At 42.0% G+C, this 26571-nt stretch overlaps 1 protein-coding gene across 2 annotated transcripts; it reads right to left on the bottom strand.

Moving 5' to 3' along the window:
• Positions 1-832: 832 nt before the first annotated feature.
• mfn2 (mitofusin 2) lies at positions 833-26571 on the bottom strand. Of its 2 annotated transcripts, none has more exons than XM_040003727.1 (18): positions 26203-26571; positions 23868-24049; positions 22601-22736; positions 22346-22508; positions 22144-22268; positions 20268-20376; positions 19422-19529; positions 18715-18868; positions 13251-13318; positions 11743-11864; positions 11402-11528; positions 11225-11329; positions 6245-6347; positions 5546-5769; positions 5125-5280; positions 4433-4629; positions 4192-4326; positions 833-2753 (listed from the first exon to the last, which is right to left on the bottom strand). In XM_040003727.1, exons 2-18 carry the CDS (start codon positions 24043-24045, stop codon positions 2684-2686), a joined length of 2280 nt encoding a protein of 759 aa, XP_039859661.1. In that variant the 5' UTR covers positions 24046-24049; positions 26203-26571; the 3' UTR covers positions 833-2683. The 2 variants fall into 2 exon arrangements, with proteins under 2 accessions (XP_039859661.1, XP_039859662.1); XM_040003728.1 differs by lacking the exon at positions 26203-26571 and adding an exon at positions 25269-25388.

The following is a 26571-nucleotide window of genomic DNA, read 5'->3' as shown; positions in this document are numbered from 1 at the left end:
CTGGAGCCGAAAAACAACTCCCTGATAACGACTGTGTTTAGTCTGTTCCTTCCCATTCCATGCCACCTGGGTTGGCTCGTAGACTGTTTACTTAGCCTGGCAGGGCGAAGGACACTGTCTCAGCTGAACTATGGACATGCACACACATACACTTACACTGATAAGCACACACTCATCCCCCTCCCTTTCCAAACGCCTTCGATGCTTGTTTCCTGCGGGGGAACACGGCGGGTCTGTGTGCTGCGCTGGAATGGTAGCGCTGTGCAGGGCGGCTGCTGTGTTCGCTTCGTATTACTCCTCACCCCCCACCCAATCCTGTGGCTTGTCATGTCTTTCACAAAGTTGTGCTTTTTTTGTTTCCTGTTCTCATGCTGTCTTACCATGGAAGCACAGCATGAGTAGAGGTCTCTTTTTTTCCTCTTGTACTTTCCCACTGTAGTGTATATTTCAGTGTTTTTCTGTAACGCTACCGATCTCCGACCTGTATCCCCATGTAATGTCTGTGTTGTGTGTGTAAGGTCGGGGGGGGGGGGGGGGGGGTCCCATTTCACTGCAGGGCAACCTGCATGTGGCGAATAAAGCTTTGATTGATTGACAAAAGTTGAAAAGGAAAGCTCTGTATGATGATGACAAATGTATTTATTTTTCTCTCCCCTCAACAGTGTGTGGATGAAAATACAGTAATATGTTCCTGTTAATAATATGAAGTATAACAACAAAGGTTTTTGTAATCTCTTAAATAGATCGATGCCTGATGTCTGGTCCTTGAAGACGTCATTGGTCATACACACACACGCGTACACACACACGCACACACAAATAAAATTTGGTATTAGCTTTATAGTTGATAATTTCTCTTTATTTACTTTTACACATACATACATACACATTTTAATAGGGCAAGAAATTACACTAGTTGCATGTAAAGGCTGCATGCAGGTACTGTCAATGTCCCAAAGGCAGAAAACTGTTCAGTTGGTGTACACTTGCTTTAGGGCAAAACAAAAGAAACAGAGCAAATGGATGAAAAGCATATATTTGCCCTAAAAAAAAAACAAACAACCCCCCCCCCCACCCAAAAAAAAAAAAAAAAAAAAAAAACCCAAACAAAACAGGGTTATTACAGCAGCATCATTTGGCAACACAAACAGTATACAACCGTGGACAATTAAATCACATCTACTGTGATGTTTCTTCTTTGTCACGGCTTCTAGTTCAAAATAATTTCATTCTGCTCACACTTCTGAAAGCACAACATTTAGTGGAAGTGAAAAATGTTACTCCACACATACTGCACAGTGCTAAACTTTCAAATTGGCTTTCTTAAAGGAAGAGCCAAACACCAAACACAAAGATGTTGTGATGTCCGTGAGAAGCTGGGACTAGAAATCAGCTCAAAAAAAATCTAATAAATAAAAATCTAATAAAGTTGCATGTTCTTTACTTTAGCTAGTCTAAGCTCAACTGTGTGGCTCTAGTCTTTTTTTTCTGCAATTCTGCTAAATGGTGCAGGTGAAGCAAACCATTTCTAAAAGTTTCTAAATGTTCTTCTAATCAGAGAGCATCAGAAAGCAAACAAACAGTGAATGTTTGCTCTTAACAAGTACTCTGTGAGTATCCAAAACCTGCTGTATCTTATTATTCACTGCTACTGCTTAACAAAGGCCCAACTGTGCAGCTGTCCTCTGTCACTTTACAAGTCGGAGCAACAATGACCAGCTGTTTTAAAGAGACTAAAAATAAATAAATAAATAATAACAATCAAAGTGTTTTGACATATCAAGACATGGACCAGACTTCTGGGGGGCAGTGTCCACTAATGTCTGGCCCCAGATCCTTTAAGGTAAGACTGAGCTTGCTCCGATTAGACTCTGGAGGCTGGGTCAACATCCTTTTGTCTTTCCTCAGACGTTCGTTGTTATGGTGGAAATGCTGTCTCACTCGAGTGTGTGTGTGGTTTATCTGTAACAATGTGTAAGCAGGTGGGACATATCAAAGTAAAGCCTTACATCTGCAACAGCAAGAGTGGCTTAATCTGACAACGTCACAAGAAAAAGAATAAAAGGTTATATAAAATCTATTATTTAACTGCAAAGCAATTTCTGATGTTTTTAGTCATTCGGATGTGTGGTGTCTTATCAGTAGCAATAATAAAGGAAATGAACATCAAATGTCTGTGTGTGTCATCATGACGCAATGGAATATCATGGACTACCATGACTACACACACATTTTCCCATTCACTGGTGGAGTGTCTTACTTCTGTATTTGTCCAGTGTTCACATGTATACACAAAATCACATCTATACAGGCGGAAAGTGCCAGGTTAAGCAGAATTCCATTAAAGGACAGCGTGACAGAGTTTTTGACAGAAGGTGGTGGGTGTGACCTATCAGTGCTGATGAGCCATCAACAGATGGCCAGTTCATGTTCATTTGCACATTACCACAACTGAACACGGACAAACTCAACAGACTGATCCTGACATCACGTCTACACAACTACATGACAATTAATTAGCAGCTCCTTCAACTTATGTCAGATATCCAAACCACGCCTTCTGTTAAAAGTAATGTTAGTATTTCTCTCAGTGACTTCAAATACACCTGTGAGGAACCATTAACAGATGTACAAAACGTTGCTCCGGTGCCACTCTTTCCCTCTGAGGATGTTCCACCTGGTTTTACTTGCTGTGATGAAGATACTGCTGGGTGAACATGTTGAGCTCACTGTCCAGCCAGCCCGCTTTATTCCTGAAAAGGCACAAATGCAAACACACGTTTAAAAAAATAAAAATAAAAAAATAGACAATTATGCAACAAGTTGCATGTTTAAAAGAGACACCTGCAAACAGCATGTGTTGATCAGAAATATAGTCACCCTGAGATCATGCTTTAACATGGCACAGTGCAAAAAACACTCTGGCCCTGCTGTGAATGGCTGCACAACTCAGTTTGGAACCTGGCACAGCCTGGTGTAGTTGGTGGACTTCGAGGTTCCAGTTTATGTGCTGCTTTTTCTTTTTGGACCAGAAACATGTTTTCTTTCACTCTCTGCAGTTGTGTTATCAATGTTTTTGCTAAAAACTCGGGGCTGTCTGGGTTTAATGTTGTCAGGCGTTTTATTCACATGCTGCTGTTAATTACATTTCTGTTGCAGGTCTCTTTTTAGTCACACATGTGGGCAAAACTGTCATGTTTACATCATCATATAAAAGCATAGAATGTGTCCATTTGTAAATGAATTACTTGATGAATCACACCAGCCCTACAAATTTATTTAGTGTGAAGTCACTCTTCTTCAAGTACAGCTGGTTGATACAGCTTCAAGGGAACTCTTTGCATCCACACTTGAACAGAACACGTGGACAAGTAAGAGACAGCACAATGTTGTTCATGATAAATTGGATTTGCCTTACTATAAGTTCATGTTGCACCTCCACATATAAGAACATGTGTTGCTGCGTGCACACAGGTTCAGGGCCAGACTTTTGTTTGTTTGCAGAGACACTCGATCATTTCATCCCCAACCCCCACCCCATTGGAGCCTGGTTCCTGAACTCACCCCAAGTGGTGAGCAGTGACCAAAGTATAAAAACACAGACTACATACAGAAATACAGTCGCTATTCCTCCACATCAAATGGAGCCAGTGGAGATGGTTCAGGAATCTGATTAAGATGGATCCTAGGAAAAGTGGTTCCGGGCACTTCCTACTGGAAGGAGACTGTGGGGTGGACCCAGGAAATGTTGAAGCATGCATCACCAGTTTCATGGGGCTAATGCAAACAACTGTTCATATTCACACCTATGGCCAATTCCAAATCATAAATTAGTCTAATGTGCCTGTCTTTGAACTATGGTAGCAAGCCCAGATACTGAAGAGAACCCATTTAGGCACAGGGAGGACATGCGAACACCACATAGAAAGACCCCAGCTTGTCAGCAGGTTGGAACCTAGAACTCTTCGAAATAGCTTGTCACCTGTAACCTGTGAACAAAATGTTTAATAATGCCTAGTGTTTTACAAGTTTGACAGTTAACTCGCTCTTTCCACCACTGCAATTTCATTTTAACTGGAAATATGTTGATAGTCAGGACTTTGCTCATCACTCCGCCCAAGACTCTACATTGTAAAGAGAGACACACAGCATGCATGAGCAAAGAGCCACAGTTGAGGTTAGCATTTTTACCGTAGCAGCTTAGCCTTGCTCTGGAGGCTGTCCAGCAGCTCGATCTTGCTGTTCATGTCAGTGATGTCATCTTCAAGATTTTGACGGGTGATGTCTACCTGCTGGCAGAGCTGAGCAAACACCCCAGCCAATTCCCTGTCAACCACACACAGCGTTAGAAAGGCTCGACAATATTCAGTACTGGATCACAAATATACTTGGCATTCTCTCCTGTAACATTAGTCTAATTATGTGTGCTCACTGCTGGACTTGGTGGCTGCAGTTGGATCCAGTGTAACTGACAATGAGCTGTAGCTTCTCACTGGCGTAATCCACAAACTGCCTCTTAAAGGCTCTTTCTTTGGCCTTGGTGGTCCAGGTGAGCCGCTCATAGATGTAGAGGAGCCCATAAAGGCCCAGTGACAAAGCGATGAGACGCCAGCCCACTGCTTTCCAGATCTACACAGAATGAAAGACCAAGGTCAGTCTGAAACATAGGCTGAGCACTAAGTCTACGTTTAATGGTTGGCTATTATGAAATAACAAAAAGGCATGAGGAAATAAAATCAGCATTCAAAAAGTTAGTTTGGAATCTTCATAGTGCAAAAATCTGAATAACTCTTTAATAAAAACTATGATAAAATGATGAACTTAATGAGAAAGCCTTTCTGGCAAGTGTTACAGGTGGTGAGTAAACACTGTTGCTGTGGTTTTATTGTGCTTTTTGCCAGCACGTAATCAAAAACATCACAGTTCAGATCATTTCAACTCCCATCCCACAACAGGAAAAGCAAGTACTGTCCCATTTTCAGAGCTTTGCAATTCACTCTGTAGAGCATTATAATACATTTGTTGCCCATCACTACCTCTTTGATTCTGGAACATCAAAACAGATCTGTTTCCTTAATATTTCATTCAATTCTAATTGTGTGCGGTGTGTTTGTAGATCCTCACCACTCCACCAACGACAAGAACACCCATGGAAGTACGGGAGGTGAGGGAAGCAAGACCGGTCACCATAGAGACCATCAGCTCCTCCTGGGTCATGGCGCTTTGTGGAAATGGAGGCATGCTGGTGCTGACCGGTGTCAAGGCCATTGGGCGAGGAACCTGTATGAACAACACAGCGAATAACCTCACAAAGCACACGGCCCTGTACAGATCAATCCAGCTCTGGTCTGTTTGTCCTGGTTTTATTCTGGTCATGTCCAACAGTAGGACACAGCTGAAGGTGAAAAGGAAGCCTTCTATATCAATTTAGGTATGTGATTATGCTTTTTGTTTCAGGATTCTATGCATCAAATATGCTTTTTAATTGTATACAATGTTGCTTATGTAGACACTTTGAGGAAGTTTATGCTTCTGGCAATGTTACCTGGTCATTGTAGCCCATGAGAACGCGTCGGGTATTCTTGGGTCCGAGGAAGCGGTTGACCAGCATGGTCCAGCCCAGAGAGAAGTGGAAGCTGATATCTTCTTGAAAGTCACTGCAAAGCTTGTCACAGGCGAGGTCATAACTGAGGCTGAAGCACTGACTTCGAGGCACCAGCTTGTCAACCTGCTCTCTCACGGCACTGGGCAGCAAAGGCTTCAGACCCTCTGCACACATGAACAGAAAACAGCAGCGTCATTGTGAAAATAAAGAATTATTTTCTGCTTGGCTTTGAATTACAACAACAGCAATAACGACAACAACACAATTTTCAAACAATAACTATTCCATATAGCAGGGGTGGGCAACTCCAGGCCTCGAGGGCCGGTGTCCCTGCAGGTTTTAGATGTGTTCTTGATCCAACACAGCTGATTTAAATGGCTAAATTAGCTCCTCAACATGTCCTGAAGTTCTTCAGAGGCCTGGTAACGAACAAATCATTTGATTCAGGTGTGTTGACCCAAGGTGAGATTTAAAACCTGCAGGACACCGGCCCTCGAGGCCTGGAATTGCCCACCCCTGCCATATAGTGTAACTAGTTGCATGCCACAAATACACATGTGTTTGGCAATCATAGCTGAAAACCTCATAGTGGCTTAACGTAAACCAGAGCCTGTTGAAGTAGAAAGGTGGACATATTACCAATCATGTCATTCTGTGTGGTCTGCAGTGCACTGCTGATGGAGGTGGAGCACCTCTCTGACATGTTCTTGCCCAGGCCCTCCTCTATGTGCCGATGGAGTTCCTACAACAAACAATGACAAAGAAAAGTTAAAGCATTAGTTTTTTTGAAAGGTTTAACGACAATCCCTTATATAAGATGTCATTACAGACCACAATCTGCATGTCTCTTTCACTGACACCTTTGATTATTGATATACCTTTATTAGTCCCACAAGGGGAAATTGACAACCTTTTTTCTACTGTGTAGGTTCAGGGCCGCTAACAAACATCTAAACTAAATGATGATATGGAAAAAGGTATATTTTATTGGCCGGGCATCCAAAAGAATGTGCGCTGATGGTGTGCATCCTGCCTGAAGTGTCAGATGGTTAACCAGCCGACCATTCCAAAAGCCTCTTTGCACCCATTATCAGGTCTTATTTGACTGCACACTTAAATGGTAACTGAACTCTTATGATTCTTATGTAGCGCTTTTCTACTCTCCCGCACTCAGGACTCAGGGCTTTATACAACATGCCACATTCACCCATTCACACAAGCACTTCTTCTGTGCTTTTAAGATTCTAACATTAAAAGGTGGATGCATGAGAGAGCAACTTGGGGTTAAAATCTTGATATTTATATCTTAATATCAAAGATATTTGGCATGCAGTCTGGGGGAGCCAGAGTTCAAACCACCAACCTTCCAGTCAGTAGATGACCTGCTCTACCTCCTGACGCTACACCCCTTCTGAGGTACACTTAAAGAGCTGTATGAATTATTTGGCATTAAATCTGTTTGGACTAGTGTCTACCACCCTCAGACTGACAGGCTGGTGGAGAGGCTGAAAAAGACTTTAAAGTCCATGATTTGAAAGTTCATTCACGAGGATTTATGCAATTGGATCGCTGATTAGACCCTCAGTTGTTTGCTGAGGTACTCCAGGTCACGGGGGTGTTGGACCTGGTTAAGGGAAGCTGGAAGGAAGGTCCAAGCCCAGCTAAAAGCCAGATTTAATACGTCTTGGACCTTAGAGCAAAGCTGCACACACTGGGGAGGTTGGTATGTGAAAATCAGCTTCAGGCCCAGGAACGTTAACTTAGTGCCAATTCCAGTCTCTGCTCGAGGAGATGGAAAGCTCATACAAAGACATCCCGCTCCACTGTGCTGTTAGATGGCTTATCTGTAGAAAGTATCTTGCTGATAGAACTGGACATCTCAACGAGCATAATCTCAAACTGCAGGAATCAGGACAAAATGTTTCAGATATACGCGACAAGTGGGAGGCTTTGGTTCAAAAGCTGGCAGTTTTTTTCAAGCGATGTTGAAACATTCTGCTACTTCAAATGCCCCAAGGAGCTGTCCACGGTCCTGATATCATCCCTTATATGACCCTGGGATGAAACTGTGGAGTCCAAAGTGAGACCCAGATTGTGACTTTCTGTGGATGGTGGGATGGGGCAAGTGTCAATGTCAGTGAGTAGATTTCCATCTTTTGGAGAAGGGCTTTTGGGGGCCACAACTGACCTGACTAAACATAAAAGGCCAAATGTTTAGAGAGAATTGGCCAAAATGCTGAAAAAGGGGTTGAAGAGTTGCCCAGCGCGTCATAGTTCATGTAGTGAAGGGTCTATAAACATCACGAACAGTGTGGTCCGTGCAGCAGGGAAAATGAGTGGGACTGCCCCACTCGTGTGTGTGTGTGTGTGTGTGTGAGTGAGAGAGAGAAAGGAGAGTTGAAAACAAGTCGCGACCGATGAGAAACTGAAGATGAAGCACGTAAATATAATAACCACTACAGTCATTGCAGAGTGCCTGACGAGCCCAGCTGTAAGTAAGCTGTTAAGAGTCAACTGTACACTGTGTTCGCCGCCTCCGAAACAATAGAGTTCTGTTGGAGCAGCCTTTTAACGCCTCTCTCTGTCTCTCGCTAGCAAAGTTGACCCAGACAGTAAAGCTAACTACCGGCTACCAGCCCGACACGGAACCCGACGTATTAACCAGAGGTCTCTTTACCATGGTTCAGAGTCGTGGACCTGGCCGAGGTAAAAACAGAGTACAAACTGTGTTAGTTCAGTAAGAGAGTCAAACACTAATGTGTACACTCATGTCTGCATTTTCATTTTGTTAAATATGAACAAAATGATAGCAGAAGTGCTGCCACGTGTCTGGCCAGAAAGAGAGTACAAATTTGTTTACAGTGGGGCAAAAAAGTATTTAGTCAGCCACCGATCGTGCAAGTTCCCCCACCTAAAATGATGACAGAGGTCAGTAATTTGCACCAGAGGTACACTTCAACTGTGAGAGACATAATGTGAAAAAGAAATCCATGAATCCACATGGTAGGATTTGTAAAGAATTTATTCGTAAATCAGGATGGAAAATAAGTATTTGGTCAATAACAAAAATACAACTCAATACTTTGTAACATAACCTTTGTTGGCAATAACAGAGGTCAAACGTTTACTATAGGTCTTTACCAGGTTTGCACACACAGTAGCTGGTATTTTGGCCCATTCCTCCATGCAGATCTTCTCGAGAGCAGTGATGTTTTGGGGCTGTCGCCGAGCAACACGGACTTTCAACTCCCGCCACAGATTTTCTATGGGGTTGAGGTCTGGAGACTGGCTAGGCCACTCCAGGACTTTCAAATGCTTCTTACGGAGCCACTCCTTTGTTGCCCGGGCGGTGTGTTTTGGATCATTGTCATGTTGGAAGACCCAGCCTCGTTTCATCTTCAAAGTTCTCACTGATGGAAGGAGGTTTTGGCTCAAAATCTCACGATACATGGCCCCATTCATTCTGTCCTTAACACGGATCAGTCGTCCTGTCCCCTTGGCAGAAAAACAGCCCCATAGCATGATGTTTCCACCCCCATGCTTCACAGTAGGTATGGTGTTCTTGGGATGCAACTCAGTATTCTTCTTCCTCCAAACACGACGAGTTGAGTTTATACCAAAAAGTTCTACTTTGGTTTCATCTGACCACATGACATTCTCCCAATCCTCTGCTGTATCATCCATGTGCTCTCTGGCAAACTTCAGACGGGCCTGGACATGCACTGGCTTCAGCAGCGGAACACGTCTGGCACTGCGGGATTTGATTCCCTGCCGTTGTAGTGTGTTACTGATGGTGACCTTTGTTACTTTGGTCCCAGCTCTCTGCAGGTCATTCACCAGGTCCCCCCGTGTGGTTCTGGGATCTTTGCTCACCGTTCTCATGATCATTTTGACCCCACGGGATGAGATCTTGCGTGGAGCCCCAGATCGAGGGAGATTATCAGTGGTCTTGTATGTCTTCCATTTTCTGATGATTGCTCCCACAGTTGATTTTTTTCACACCAAGCTGCTTGCCTATTGTAGATTCACTCTTCCCAGTCTGGTGCAGGTCTACAATACTTTTCCTGGTGTCCTCCGAAAGCTCTTTGGTCTTGGCCATGGCAGAGTTTGGAGTCTGACTGTTTGAGGCTGTGGACAGGTGTCTTTTATACAGATGATGAGTTCAAACAGGTAACGAGTGGGGGACAGAAAAGCTTCTTACAGAAGACGTTACAGGTCTGTGAGAGCCAGAGATTTTCCTTGTTTGAGGTGACCAAATACTTATTTTCCACCCTAATTTACGAATAAATTCTTTACAAATCCTACCATGTGAATTCATGGATTTTTTTTTCACATTCTGTCTCTCACAGTTGAAGTGTACCTCTGGTGCAAATTACTGACCTCTGTCATCATTTTAAGTGGGGGAACTTGCACAATCAGTGGCTGACTAAATACTTTTTTGCCCCACTGTATTTGGTAGTTCAATGAAAGGCTTCAGTTAGCTAAGAGTGAGGGGGGAAAACAATTGTGCTTACTTTTGCAGATTTTTCTTATCATAGAATATTTAAAATAAAGAAAAGCACTACATTTTTGGAAATATTTGTGGATATTTTCTTGGTTTTTCTTTTTGTTCTACTTGATCACTGTGGCCCTCCAATGAGATGACAGTGGCAGCAGCAGCAGCCCACAGCTCCTCTGAGTTTGAGACCCCTGGTCTATATGGTTCTGTGTCTACTCTCTGACATAGATGTTTCCTGTGTGAAAAAGTGACTGCCCTCTAAATCATCACTGGTTATACCACTCTTTGTCAGCAAGAATTGCAATCAAGTATCTGTGATAACTGGCAATCAGTTTTCCACATCACTGAAGAGAAATTTTGGCCGACTCTTCTTTGCAGAATTATTTTAATACAGTTATAATGGAGGCGTTTTAAGCATGAATGGGCTGTTTAACGTCATGCCAAAGCATCACAATCAGATTTAAGACCAGAGTTTGACTACACCACTCCAAAACCTTCATTTTGTTTTTCTGGGAAATTCAGAGGTGGACTTCTGTTTTTCAGATCACTGTTGTGCTGCATAACCCAGGTGGCTTGAGCTTCAGAGCATGAACTGATGGTCAAACATTCTCTTTCAGGATTTTCTGGCAGAGAGTAGAATTCATGGACAATATTGTGTAATTAACATACCTTGATGTACTTTCACTACACCTAAAAAGTTGATTCTGTTCATCTGGACGTAGCATTTTCAGTGGGAGAAATATTTCATCACTCATTCAAGTTTGCATAATGACTGGAACTAGCACCAGTGGTGAACAATGGGCTGTGAGGTCAGTTCCTTAATGATTGACCAGGGAGGATATGAAAAAAATGATAGGTTAGCCTTGTTAGACTGTGAGATTTCCATCAGTAATGGAGTACATTTAAAAGTTGACGTGTACTCGAGACCAAAGCATACGGATCAGTATTTAGGGTTTGACTCTCATCATCCACTGGAGCACAAACTGGGTGCCCTCAGGATGTTACCACACAGAACGAATAGCATCCTCACCGACACAGCGGCCAGGGAAGCAGAAGAACGTCATATCGAGAAGGCCCTGAGTAAATGTAAAAGTCTAAGAATATGCTAAAGTTAAACTCACATTTTTGTAGACCTTGAGCACCACTGGTGATGGATGGAAGTCCATATGGAAGTCGTCCACCAGCACATGGAGCTTCCTGATTTCCTCTGCCATGGCATTAGAAACCTAAAAGAACAACCACACTCTTTTTAGCTGAATCCACATAAACCAGGACAGTCACACTGTGCCGGGATTCACCTGTCTCTCCACCTCCTCAGTAATCTTCTTGATCTTGGACTTACAGTCCATGGTCAGTAGATCCAACTGCTTGTCGATGAACTCTAATCGGTCCTGACGGTCCTCTTTGGTCTCCAAACAATAGACTCTACACACCAACCCACACAGCTTTTTAAGTTTAGAATGAAAGTCTATTCAAGATGGAGATGTGCTGCACACATGGGTCTTAATCACAATGAAAACCATTTATGGGAATTCTTTCCCCAGGCACTCTGTGGCTAAAAGAGGAGGGCAATGCTTTTTGGGGGTCTGTGGTTTAAAGTCTCAGCATATACAAATACTGCTTTTAATCACAGACTCACCTCTGCTCCTGTGCAGCAATGTATACCGAATCCATAATGTGACGCAGGGCTTCAGAGATCTGCTTGGCCCTCACTGTATGCTGCTCAAATTTGGTCTTCACTGCAGACTGTGATATACACTCCTAAATACAGCAGACAGACAGCAATTCAGATATCAAATCAAGAAAAATGACAGAATGCAACTGAATGACCCTGGATCTGATGGAATTGAAGGTAAATTTCCAGCTTTAAATCACAAATGTAGTTAGACTAAGTTACATAATCTGCATAAGAATATTTTTTTATTTCAACAGGACAATGCGCATTAATTAACATGATAGTCGTTATTTACAGATAGGGATATATAATCATGTATAATACCCCATACCCCAGTCCTGTCTATTCTGATTGTAATAACAGAACAGAAGTAAAAACATAAAAATCCTGAAATCTATTAAAGTATGACATCAAGTGGACCAGTATAGCAAAAGCAGTAATGGTACACTTGGAAAAATAAATCTGTTGGGCATTTTTATTGGCCTTCAGACAATAATTCTGATTGCTACAGTCACAGACAGGACAGTGAAAAAAAAAATAAAAATACAATGACATGATGAGTGCAGGCACAGAAAGCTCTATGTGAAAGCTAATTTACACCATGGAGCCCTGCTTTCAAAAACTGGCATAGATAAAACTCTATGTAGCTGGATTTATGAAATAAGTGCTTTTTATAACATGTTTAGCGCCATCTTTTTCCAGTACAAAATGTGACATCCCAGAGTTTGTTGGTTGGTTGGTTGCGGTCAATAAGAACAGTAAAACTAAAAAACAGTTTAAGAGGATAACTGTTGTGCTGTCCCTGGCTACAACAATGGATTTTATGGTAACAAATCAAGAATATCTGCTTTCTCCGTCTCCCCCTTTACCAGTAATTGACTCTGTGTTGTTTGGCTAGCTGCACTGAGAAAGTAAAATGCATCTGTTGGTCATAATGTTCGGGTTTGTAAAACACTTTATGAATGAGTACTGTGGACGAGACTGTTTCAAGTTGGGTGACAGGTGGTTCACCAGACCGACAAGCTGGAGTCAGAAACTCTGATTTTTACACCATCTTACTACCAAGCCGTGCAAGCAGCTGATGGGATCAGGTTAATACATGTGCATCACACCAGAAACATAACACAATCTGGAACCCTATCAGTATATCTGCAAGAAAAATAGCTAGAAAACGGAGGCTCAGGGGAAGAGATACCACCCTTTGTGGAAACCTCCCCCCCCCCACATCACCTCACTGACTGGATTACTTTATATTAAAATTAATAAAACAAAAGCAAAGCCCAAATTTAAGTGTAGGAAAGTATAAGGTGGACATTTTTTGAATATATTTTCCCACTGACGTACAGATGGATGTTAGGATTTCCAACTGTGTGTTTCACATAGATGTATGAAATTTGGTGCACATATGTAGCATACCAATTCAAACATACAGAAATTAGATCAAATCTCATTTCTAGTTTAGAGGATCTTACCTCGAAACGCCGTTCAAAGTTCTGGAACTCAAACATTCTGGCCTGAAATCCTTCGGCAAGAGCGCCACCTGAAACAGCACAGGAGTGAGAATGTGCGCTACAGTGGGTTTCACACTTTTTATCACCTCACTTTAAAGTCTATTCAAACTCAAAAAACTCTTATACAGATCACATACAACTTTTACGTGGCACAAGAATTCTGTTTTTTTAAATCTATTTAAACACAAAGAATAAGCCAAATTAAACATTTTCTAATACTTATCAGTAATCTAATCTAATAATTAATTAATATAAATATATCCATTTATTTTTATATTAAAAAATAAATTCCCCCCTCGCCCCTGCGGGCGGTCTATCCTTCAAGCTTGGGTCCTCTACCAGAGGCCTGGGAGCTTGAAGGTCCTACACAGTATCTAGGACAGTGTTCCTCTGGACTGAGTTCTTGGATGTTGTTCCTGAGATCTGCTGGAGCCACTCGCCTAGCTTGTAGGTCATTGCACCAAGTGCTCCGATTACCACTGGGACCACTGTTACCCTCACCCTCCACCTCTTCTCTGAACCCTTGGTACTTCTCCTGCTTCTCATGTTCCTTCTTCCTGATGTTGCTTTCATTCGGTATAGCTATCTGGCTATCTTGGTTAGCCATTACCAATTTGTCCATTTGTATCTGGAAATCTAACACGATCTTAGCTCGGACATTCTTCAACGCCGTCGGGTGGTGACCTCGGGACTTGTACACTATGCCGGCCACTTGGTTATGGCGCTCTATGTATGTCCTGCCTGCTAGCATCTTGCACCCTGCTGTTATGCGCTGGATTGTCTCATGAGCATCTCTACACAGCCTGCACCTGGGGTCTTACTTGGTCAATTTCTTGATCATAAAGAGCAGATTGTAACCATGATCATGACCATTGATCAACAATTAGTGATCAAAGATCATTATGGACCTGGCAGTCATAGGCTACGTCCATACATACACGAATATTTTCAAAAACAGATTTTCCATTTTCGTTTAAACAAAAAAAAAAATAAATAAAAATAAAAAATCTCCATCCACATGTAAACGCCAAAAACAAAGTTAAACGCTCTGAAGAACATGCCAATCCATGCCATCCTAACCATGTAGAAATGTTGGCCAATCAGAAGTCAAGAAGTCTGGGAGGGAAAGAGTAAACCGGGTTTTGTACGTTCATAAAATCTCAAGTACTTCTGAAAAGTTTGTGTTTTTCTGAAAAGGCAGTTAATTTTGCATTACTTTTCAAGTGCCTTCATCATTTCAAATGTTAATAACTAAAGAGTATTTTGGCTGGTGTAGACTCACAACTTAAGAATGAAAAAAAATGTATACAACATACATAAATTTAATTTAAAAGAAATTACATTTATTTAAAACCAATTTGCGTTGTGAGAGCGTCTGTATTGAATGTAGAAGCCACGTCCGAAGTTCACTCTGATGCCTCTGTCTTTGTAAATGGAGGGACAGTAACTGTGTGTGTGTGTGTGTGTGTGTGTGTGTGTGTGTGTGTGTGTGTGTGTGTGTGTGTGTGTGTGTGTGTGTGTATATAAGCAAGTGTGTAAAAACTGCAGATAGTAAGATTAACAGCAACAGTATTTTTTTAATTCTAGAAATTTCTCTCATGTAAACAACAACGTGGCATCACAGCGTGACGCCACGTTATTTCCATTTAAATGAAAAATCTCAATTTTCAAAAATACCCGTGTATGTATTCCGATTCACAAGGTCCTGAATCGATTCGATTTAATTCAATTCAATTTGAATCTGGGAAATTTTGCCTCAGACAGTCAGAAATATTATAATTCAGATCGGTACATTTACATATTTTTGTATCTATAAAAAGGAAGCTGACCCTTTCCAGACTTTATCAAAGGTGTGAGCATCACAGCAGATGCCTTTGTGTCAAAGTAGCTGAAGATAAAACAGAAAAACATGAAGGCGACTTTCCTGGCCTGGGATTTTATAAAAATATTCTGCAGTACATCAAAAACAAAATAAAACCATTAATCAACATATGAACATTACCTCTGAAGTTACAGCGGTTTTATTAGAGACAAGGCTAAGCGTTTTGCATAATTTATAAAGTTTAAATTTGTGCATGAAGTGTGATTTTATCGTGGTGGAAGCAAAAATCAGAGTGAATTCATGACGATGTTTATGTGAAGCGTAGTTTGGATCTTCTTTTGCAGCTGGTTCGGTCAATATTGTTTGGAGAGAGATAAAACTAACAGCTTTAGAATCAGCGCAAAATGGGCGTAAACACAAAGCGCGGACCCGCCGAAACATCAGAATCAGTGAGCTGTCGGTTTTCAGCCCCGACCGTGTCCGTGCCATCGGGTGAGAAAGGCGACATCTCACTGATTCTGATCCGCAGGTCCGCGCTTTGTGTTTAAGTCTTTGTGCAGAATCCGTGTTCCTGCTCTCATTTAAAGCTGTTTGAGCTGTTTGGTGGTTTTCGAAATTTTGTGAGGTTTAACCTGAGATTCTGGCATTTCGGGCAAAATTAATTTATATTAAAAAAATCGATCCAGGATTTTAATGAATCGATATCACGTTATCCAAGCCAGAATCTATTTTAATCGATAAATCGATTATCAAAACCCACCCCTACTATGACTGCCAGGTCCATAATGGTCTTTGATCACTGGTCATGATCATGGTTACAATCTGCATTTTATGATCAAGTTTTCAGTGACTGAAAACACAGTTTACGTGTGGACGAAAGGCCCATACGCATAGAAGAATCTGCGTTTTCAAAAATATCCGTGTACGTGTGGACATAGCCATAGAAACCTATGTATGCAGAGGTGCTGTGCGTGTGATATTTTATTTATATACTAAAGTCAATTGCACTTTTAGTCCACCAGATGGTGCTGTTGAGGTTTTAGTGAGTGAGCAGAGCTGAGGGCTGCATAAAGGAAGAAGCTGGTAAAAACACAAACAGAGCCATTGGAGAAACAAACAGCACACAATTCAACACACAGGTTTTCCAAAGAGTGGCGTATGAAAGTAAAATATTTAGAGGATACTAAACCATGTTTAAGACAGGGATGTGACCCCATCCCACCTTTTTTTCCTCCACTGACAAAACTAATAGCATGCTACAAGGAAGTCAAAGGTAAAGTTGAAGTTTTAAATGGACATTGCATGTACATTACAGACTTCGTATTTATGACTAGACTTGTTAACGTTACATTGTTACTGGTCAAGCCTACTATGTTATAGACTGGTTGTTATATAGCGCTTTTATATTCGAGCACTCAAAGCAATTAACACAACACGCCTCATTCAGCCATTCATACAGTGGGGCAAAAAAGTATTTAGTCAGCCACTGATTGTGCAAGTTCCCCCACTTAAAATGATGACAGAGGTCAGTAATTTGCACCAGAGGTACACTTCAACTGTGAGAGACAGAATGTGAAAAAAAAAAAAAAATCCATGAATTCACATGGTAGGATTTGTAAAGAATTTATTCGTAAATTAGGGTGGAAAATAAGTATTTGGTCACCTCAAACAAGGAAAATCTCTGGCTCTCACAGACCTGTAACGTCTTCTGTAAGAAGCTTTTCTGTCCCCCACTCGTTACCTGTATGAATGGCACCTGTTTGAACTCATCATCTGTATAAAAGACACCTGTCCACAGCCTCAAACAGTCAGACTCCAAACTCTGCCATGGCCAAGACCAAAGAGCTTTCGGAGGACACCAGGAAAAGTATTGTAGACCTGCACCAGACTGGGAAGAGTGAATCTACAATAGGCAAGCAGCTTGGTGTGAAAAAATCAACTGTGGGAGCAATCATCAGAAAATGGAAGACATACAAGACCACTGATAATCTCCCTCGATCTGGGGCTCCATGCAAGATCTCATCCCGTGGGGTCAAAATGATCATGAGAACAGTGAGCAAAGATCCCAGAACCACACGGGGGGACCTGGTGAATGACCTGCAGAGAGCTGGGACCAAAGTAACAAAGGTCACCATCAGTAACACACTACAACGGCAGGGAATCAAATCCCGCAGTGCCAGACGTGTTCCGCTGCTGAAGCCAGTGCATGTCCAGGCCCGTCTGAAGTTTGCCAGAGAGCACATGGATGATACAGCAGAGGATTGGGAGAATGTCATGTGGTCAGATGAAACCAAAGTAGAACTTTTTGGTATAAACTCAACTCGTCGTGTTTGGAGGAAGAAGAATACTGAGTTGCATCCCAAGAACACCATACCTACTGTGAAGCATGGGGGTGGAAACATCATGCTATGGGGCTGTTTTTCTGCCAAGGGGACAGGACGACTGATCCGTGTTAAGGACAGAATGAATGGGGCCATGTATCGTGAGATTTTGAGCCAAAACCTCCTTCCATCAGTGAGAACTTTGAAGATGAAACGAGGCTGGGTCTTCCAACATGACAATGATCCAAAACACACCGCCCGGGCAACAAAGGAGTGAGTAAGAAGCATTTGAAAGTCCTGGAGTGGCCTAGCCAGTCTCCAGACCTCAACCCCATAGAAAATCTGTGGCGGGAGTTGAAAGTCCGTGTTGCTCGGCGACAGCCCCAAAACATCACTGCTCTCGAGAAGATCTGCATGGAGGAATGGGCCAAAATACCAGCTACTGTGTGTGCAAACCTGGTAAAGACCTATAGTAAACGTTTGACCTCTGTTATTGCCAACAAAGGTTATGTTACAAAGTATTGAGTTGTATTTTTGTTATTGACCAAATACTTATTTTCCATCCTGATTTACGAATAAATTCTTTACAGATCCTACCATGTGGATTCATGGATTTTTTTTTCACATTCTGTCTCTCACAGTTGAAGTGTACCTCTGGTGCAAATTACTGACCTCTGTCATCATTTTAGGTGGGGGAACTTGCACAATCGGTGGTTGACTAAATACTTTTTTGCCCCACTGCACAAGGACTTTTCTTTCTACACGAAGTACATTTTTTCTAACATTAACACTCCAATAAATGCAGACTGGAGACGGGAACAGCTTTTCTGATTAGATAAATGACCTCCTCTACCTCCTTAGCTACAGACACTCACAAATGGCTGTGTAGCACCATGATGGGATTAATAACCTTGTCACATGGCTGTAAAGAAAAGCAGAAAGTGTTTTCTGGCCTTGCTTACCTTCCACTCTGTCTCCTGCATGCACAAAACATCTACCTTCATCCTGTCCATCACATCAGTCATGGTCCTTACATTTAAAGTACCCACTCTCCACAATCCTGCCTTTTCTCCTCTCTCACCGTCTCATCTTCGGCCAACAGTAGCCCAGTACCTACCAGCCTTCCACTGGCCAACAGCACCAGAGGCAGTCAACAACCTGGGCCCCGATCGATCTAGTACAATCTTATCATTATACAGAGCTTGTCAAGGAACTTTTTTTGCTGCGTATTTCAAAATTCAAACCTTTCCAGAGTTTTGATTGCACAGACTGGTTCCCTCACCTGCTTCAGGCATTCCTTGAGCCTTCTGCACACGAGCCTGAAGTACTTCCTTGGCAGAAACGAAGAATATACGGTCACCAGCCTGGGCTCGGTCCACTACGCCCAATTCATCCACCAGAAAATTAGTGCAACGGTCCATATGCTGCCTACGGACCTGGTTGAGCAAGAACACACTTAAATTAGCAAGAATCACAAAGGCAAAGCCTACCAGAACAAAGCTTTCTTTGGATGAGGAAGTGATGCCACATTGAGATTTATACATTTACGGTATTAAGAAAAATTAAATAGAAACGTTTCATAAACTCTCTTAGAAACTTCTAATACAAGGCAAAGAGGACACACTGCAGCATCAGACTAACACATTATTAAAAAAAAAATGAATCTTTAGACAGGTATTGAGAGTTTTGAGGTGATTTCTCCTGGAACAGTGCCCTTTAGTGTGTAACCAACAAGCCACAATAAGGACCATCTTAAGGTTTGTAGTACCTCCTGACAGCTAATACGCATTCATGCACACACAACTTTAACAAAGTCATCATCGTGTCTTTAAATTTGCCCACTACAGCAACAAGGACACCTCTTTAGCTGTTAGGAGACCAAAATGTCCCATGTGAGACATCAAATGGTAAATGCTAAACTGAAGTGGACACTCTTGCTAGTGTTACAACAGCCATAAAGAAGTCCTTTGTGTATACACCATAACTGACCTCCTCCATATATTCAGGTTCTGAGGCAGAAGCATCCCAGCGGTTGTTGAGGATGAAAATGTTGGGACTGGAAAGTCGCTCATTGACCTTGTGAAAGAAGGACTTCTCCTGCAGGATGAAAATGTACCAATGTTTGAAAGAAAAAAAAAAAAAAAAAGGAATCCGTGAATGAGAAAATACAAATGGTTGGCAAAAAAAATGTTAGATTCACATTTCTTTATACTCAAACCAGCATTATTGAGGGAGGCACTGTTACTCTGAATGAGACCCATCAGGACAGAAATCTTTCATCATAAGAAAAAGAACCCTTTGAAATACTTTGGATTCATCTGTGATGACCTTTCCTGATGGCAACTATAGAATTATTCTTCTGCCAAAGGTCATGTGCCAAAAAAAACAAAAACAAAACAACAATCCAAGTAAATAATTTCAAGGTAGTATGTTTTCATTGGCACTCATGCAATTAAATTCCTGCTTCCAAACAGTCAAAAGGGAGTTCATTTGAGCAAGCAGGATTCAGCTGTGAGCACCAACAGCTACCCACAAGAGCATCAAACTGCAGCAGTGTGCAAAAACCAGGCTTCTTTGTGCACAAAGCTGCAGAGTTCTACGCATGTCAGTTGTTGAATTTAATTGTGTTGGCGGTAAAGCATGAATACCTGTGCCTGTTAAAAGAAATTATTTGTCTGGATTATGTTTTCTCCTCACACGACTTTTGACAGGGAAAACACCATATAAGCAAAATGTTCCCAATGCACAGCAGCGTCACACAATCCCCTCACTCAGATTGTTTTGACATGTCATCAACAGTCCTGTTTGAACCTCATCTCTTCATGCAGTTCTTACCGTTTGCATCAGCGTGGATTCAGAGTTTGCCACAAGAACAAACACATCAGCATCCAGACAGAACTTGTCGATCCAGCTGTCGAGCTCTGTGGTAACATCAATCCCTGGGCTTGAGATGCAAACATGATGTTAAACAACAGAATCAGAGTCCTCGCCAAGTCAGCACAGCCACTTTCATTAAAAAGAAAATTTAAATCCAATATCAAATACACTTATAGTGAAGCAGAAATACGGTTTGGGACATTTTTGTGAGACAAGCCTCGGTCTCACTCTGCTTCAAGTCAGCCAACATCTTTCCATAAAGTCAGCCACCTACAGTAACGAAGCCACCACCTTGTTTGTCCAGCTTTTCCCTTTAGGGGTCGCCACAGCAGATTATCTGCCTTCATCTCACACTATCCCAGAATCCTCCTCTGTCACACCAACACTCTGCATCTCCTCCTCTGCAGTTACCCTTAGCACTACAGCTGAACTTCCCCAGAGCTTGTCTCAACTCCTTTCTGAACTCTGAACAACGTTCTTGCTACTTCAGCTTCCAGCATTTCACTCTTGCCTCTGCCTTCACTCACTTTGGAGATCACAGATGAGTAGAAAAGCGAAGCAGCCTTTCATATATGCAACCTGCTGAGTGTTACCTAATTAAAACAGAATGAAGCTCTGCTGTAAAGCTATAGGGTTGCAAACTGTCATGCAGATTTTCAAGCATTCAGTTGATAATGCAGAAATCTCTTTTTTGTGTATTCCTAGTGCTACTGAGTCTGTTACACCGTTTATAGCTACTACAACGCAGACTGATCAGTTACATCTATAGGCCATTTATGACCATTAATAACTGTTCAGTCAGTTCATTTCGCTGTGGTGTTCTTTATTAGGCTATGCCAGAGTTAGAATTGAGCACACCGAGTAACCATTGCAAATTGAAATGGATCAAATTTAAAGTCATGCATGCAGCTGTCACGCTAGAACAGGGGTGGGCAATTCCAGGCCTCGAGGGCCGGTGTCCTGCAGGTTTTAGATCTCACCTTGGGTCAACACACCTGAATCACATGATTAGTTCATTACCAGGCCTCTGAAGAACTTCAGGACATGTTGAGGAGGTCATTTAGCCATTTAAATCAGCTGTGTTGGATCAAGGACAACTAAAAAACCTGCAGGACACAGGCCCTCGAGGCCTGGAGTTGCCCACCCCTGCACTAAAATAAAGCTTAGATTTCAAGGGGGCAGCTAAATAAATATAAAACAGCTTCTTTTACCGGCAGCTGTGTTTCCAAATTTTAAGTGAAAACAGTGCAAATGCTGAAAGAGAACTTGTATGTGAGGGTGTGGTGTTTGACTGAGGCTGCTTGGAGAGGTCGTTAGCCTTAGCTAAAGCTCTGATTTGTTTTTTAGCGTACTGCTGTCTTCATATTGTGCTTTGCTTGCAGAGATTTAATCCAAATTCTTTGAATGACATGTTTATACGTGATGCAATCTCAAAATCTGACTTGAGAAATACTATTCTTATATTGCTTAACTTCACAACTTTACTACAAGGTATAGACTCCACAGGATGCTCTCAAGTTTGTTAGTTGTGAGAAAAGCAAGGCAAAGCTTTTCAGGTCTGTTATAACCCCTGTCCCAGCTTCTTTTTAAACAGGTTGGTGGCTTCAAATTCAGATAGAACATATATTTTAAAAGAACACATTTCTCAGTTTTCCAACTCTGACACCTTGTCTTTGGACTATTAAACACACACTTCAAATGATTTCCAAATCACTGCAATTTGATTTACATTTTCAGTGGGACCACACATTTTCTGGAAATGGAACTGGACTTTAAAAATGGCCTCAACTACTTGCAAGACCCCTAGAATTATTCCACAAAACATGTATCTGACCTGTCCACCAGCACTAGATCATCCCTGAGCAGAGCACACTTGGCCTTAGGCCACATGACACAAACAAGGCTGCCAGCATCCAGATCTTCATCCTGGTGGAGAGCATGGGCCAGCTGGTTCACTGTCTGGAACCACAGACAACATAACAGTCAGATATGAAGCTTCCTTTCCACACAGAGTCGACTTAGTCGGCTTTGCTCACCTTTATGTTCTTCCTCTCCTCAGAGCCTCCAGTGAGGATGAAGGCCTCATTCCCATCTGTGCCCTCCACCCTCAGAAAGCAGTTGGTAGTGTGTCCTATCCCAGATGGCAGAACCTTGTCACACAGCATGGCATTGATTACTGAGCTCTTCCCATTACTGGTCCTGAAGAACACGTAGCAAAGCTGTGATCAGCATCTCACACAATTCTACTTCGAGTCATGAAATAAACTCGCACTTATTTTAAGTGTACATACCTTCCAAAGAAAACCACCTTCATATGCCGGCGGGCTAGAACTTCTCCAATGCCGGTCACCTTGGCAAGATAACCCTGGACCTCCTGGACCTGCTCCTCCGTGGCAACCGGGTCTAGCTCTTCACTTTTGTATGCATCTAATATGTCAAAGTCATCAGGCGGAGGTTAGCTTTTCATGCTGAAAGTTATCATATTCATTCAAAGTGATTTATGCCACCTTCTCAAGATCAAAACACAGACCTTCAATGACAAAAAAGGCCTGACTGAGAAAGAAATAGTATGACGCTGGACAGATCACCTCATTCAAACTCTGTGAGCACTGATGGCTGTAGCATGAACAACAGAACACACATTCAAAACACACTAAGCAACCAGCCACAGATTATCAGAGGTTTTGGTTCAGGCGTGCGGGGGGTGGAGGTGGGGGGGTGGGGTAATCTGACAAAGAAGATCTTTGAGATCTTTTTTGTCTTTGTCCAGACATGTGCTTGCGTTCAACATGATCTTACTGCGTTAATTGGATTTCCTGTGTTGTGTAGTGCCGTATATCAGGCTTGTGCTGATAAATTTTACTGACCACTCCCTGTGAACTTCAGTGTGCCTCGACTATAAGCTACAGCTCATCGTCTACAGGATGTAGCACACTCACATAATTCAGTGTGAAACAGACTAGGGTTACGACTATCGATTATTTTGGTAATCCATCGGTTAATAGAGTAATCGGATAAGAAACACTTTTTTTTTTAAATTAATGAGTCTAGTCCCCCCCCGCCCCCTCAGGATTTTGGGGTCTGATGCTTAGGTCATAAACATCACACAGTTGATCGATCAATCAATCAATCATCGATCCAAATGCATTTGAAAACTGAAGAATGTGCTACTTCTGTGGCCAGCTGACCTTAATGAATGCAAGGGTCCCTGTTGTCTTTTTGTGTCTCCAAGTAATGTTCTGACTGTACTACGTGCCCACAGCAGGCTTAAAGCGTCTCTATGACAAAAAGCATGCAGGCTGCTGTCATGCTATCTGTACTGCGGGGAAATAAAATAACAACAGTCTATCCCAGCTGACAGCACAAAGGTTACCTGGGACTGGCCAGCGCATGGTAGCAGGATCAAAGATACAAGCTGGGAAAGCACTGCAACACTGATAGGTATGGCCAAGTGGTTTGGACAGAGTCCAGAAAAATATCAATTCAAGCAAGACTCTTTACATTTGTGACTTTTACGTGTAGTAAAGTGGTAAGAGTGTGTGTTCGGTGTTGTACTACCTTCCAGGAAGGAAGCACTCTCCTTGATGTAAGCCCCCAGCTGCTCAAAGATCCCGTTGATCTTCTTCTTTGCTGTGACAAAATGTTTAAGCGGTGATGCGTTCACTTCCGCCATGATTCTTTTTTCCTTCTTGCTATGAAATGGGTTGGTGCCGAGTCGTGGAAATACCAGAGACATGGCACTAGAAAGATAAAACATCACAGACACGCCCAGTATGTTTAGCAAAAGCGACACATTATTCAGTGCAAGCACATTTACTTTCTTACTGCAAACTGGACTGACAAGCTGTCTGAAATAGGAATTCGGCCAATACTCGTCTAATAGTGCACTGCATGCTAGCCAGGGGTAGCCTTAAAAGACAATTTCATTGGTGACAGCCTATTATTTGTTGTAAACGAAAACTGTTATCTTTACAATTATCATTATCACACTCTCTCACACCATTTTTCTAATAAAGAAACCAAAACAACCGTTGAGGCATGGCTTATTGTTAATAAAGTCTTAACATTTATTACCAAACATCTTCATTCATATCAATAATCTGTCAATTTTCTTACTCTAGGCATCTTTCCTCCCAAACATTTGACATAGAGAGGTCATTCCACATCGAATCAACCTGACAGCAATAGACTGATTTAGGCAACAGGCTGGGCAGAAAATAAATCTAATTACATTTTTCTCTTCAACCAGCAGGGGAATCCACAATTTTCAATCTAGAGCCATCATTTGATCCTCAAATTGTAGGAAAATGTGTCCCCTTTCCCACAAGGTGCTCCTCAAAGGCAACAGATGTATACTTTTTGATCTGGAGGTATTTGAATGAAAGGAGTGCCATTTCAGTGCTTGATGCAGTTCTATTATATTTAGATTGGTTTAAGAAAAGCAGAAAGCAGCTGTTTTTCACTCTCTCTCTCTTTGAATACATTTTCACAGCACAGAACACACATGTAGAGCAACTTCTTCTCTTGATCTCTAAAGCAAGAAGATACCATTTACAGTCTGGGTCTTATAAGCCTTTAAGCGCCAAGCCAAATAATGTTGTCACTATGGTAACTTTGCTGATGTTCTGACAGCTGATTATCTGATTTATTTAAATATTATCATTGGCTAACACTCTGCTCTGTGTGTTTTTAAGCACAGCCTTGTTTCCCTCTCTCAGACTAATGGCTCCTAAATGTAAAAAAATACCAAATTAAAGGGTCATCTTCAGAACGAAGAGGATGGCTACACAGTCCGTGTCTATCCTGGGACAAGGAGTAAAAGTACTTGGGCGTCCACATCCACAACAGGGTGAAGTGGATGACCAACACAAAGCCTGGAAACAAGAACGGAATGAGAAGCCCCTATTTGCTAAGGAAGCTGATATCCTTCAACATGGGCAGCAATATGATGGAGATTACCTGTCAGTCAGTTGTGGTAAGCTTACTGTACTTTTTCTTTGCTGTCTTCTGCTGTGGCAGCAGCATCAGAGCTGGTAAAAGTAACACACTGAATAAACTTACTAGGAAAGCTGGCTCTGTGATTTTAGAACCTATAGAACCTAAATAAACAAGCAATATAACAAACAGCAAAATACCTAACATCTAAAATGTATTTTCAAAAGTTACAAATAAACTTTGGATGAAGCATAGTACAAATAATAATAAGTTAAAATAAAGAAGATTTAAAAAAAAAAAAAAAAAAAAAAAAAAAAAAAAAGTGCCCACTGTGAAAGACTGTAGCAGTCACTGACCTCACAACTGCTATATCTAAATCAGAAACAAATTATCAGCCTCGAACCACAAATGAACACTAAGCAAGTTTCTTTTATCATTTTTAGCGGCACCCCCGCTATGTGAGTGCGGGTTTATGAGAATACCGACAAAGATGGCACTGCAGATCTATGAAAGCTTCACCTCATTTACGCAGAGTCAAAACCAGCTAAACGTGCTGGTTGCGCTCCGTCACCGCCCCTGCGACCTTTCACACAGTGCTGAAGATAATATTGCAGCAGTGCCATCAAGCTCTTAATGCTGCTTTTAATATAAACACAAATAAAATAGAAACACTCGGCACGTTGCGCCAAGCTCTTTTAACACTGACGCTTTCATCATCTTTGTGCAATCGAATCTATGTCATCAAGTACTCCGGCTGCACAATCTCTGATTAAGCTTCTGTTTCTCATATGTTCCTCCATCTTTGTTCTTGACCATGACACAAAGTCCTGTTAACAGTCTGGAGTAGCTGCTCAAGGATAAATTACGAACTACGAGCTGACCTGTCAACCAACTTCGATAGGAGCTAAGGCTAGCTTCACTAACGACTTGCTAAGTCAAAGCCGTGGGTGTGCCTTACCGTGGATGGAGTCGTTCTTCACAAACCGTCCTCTTACATTGTGCCCCCGAGGCTTCTGAATACTCTACAAGTCACCGAGCTCCCCACGACCCCACACACCTGTACGTTATACTGATAACTCAAGTTAGCTGCTACTGCAAGGGGCGTCTCCGCGTGTTCCAAGGACCTTAAAGCACTGAGTTTGACTTTGACTGCGTTGGTTTTTAGTAAACCCCAAAGACGTCAAACAGTATACTTTAAAGGTTGATCTTTATATAGTTTCTCAGCGCACACTTCGTTCCAGCATTGTGTCGACTACTCCGTTTACTATCTGCGCGACCCGCTCTCTTCTTTAGTGTCAATGGCAAACAGCTCTAAGGTGGAATACCG

Source organism: Simochromis diagramma, unplaced genomic scaffold (assembly GCF_900408965.1).
Source record: "Simochromis diagramma unplaced genomic scaffold, fSimDia1.1 OVJJ01000466.1, whole genome shotgun sequence".
Lineage (NCBI taxonomy): Eukaryota > Metazoa > Chordata > Actinopteri > Cichliformes > Cichlidae > Simochromis > Simochromis diagramma.
This window is presented reverse-complemented; position numbering and strand designations above follow the sequence as displayed.

Coding starts and splice junctions, on each gene's coding strand:
- mfn2 (XM_040003727.1), bottom strand. CDS start 24,045: ATGTCTCTGGTATTTCCACGACTCGGCACCAACCCATTTCATAGCAAG. Junction 11,330..11,401: donor CTGAGGAGGTGGAGAGACAG/GTGAATCCCGGC, acceptor TTGTTCTTTTAG/GTTTCTAATGCCATGGCAGA. Junction 4,630..5,124: donor TTCTTGTCGTTGGTGGAGTG/GTGAGGATCTAC, acceptor CATTCTGTGTAG/ATCTGGAAAGCAGTGGGCTG.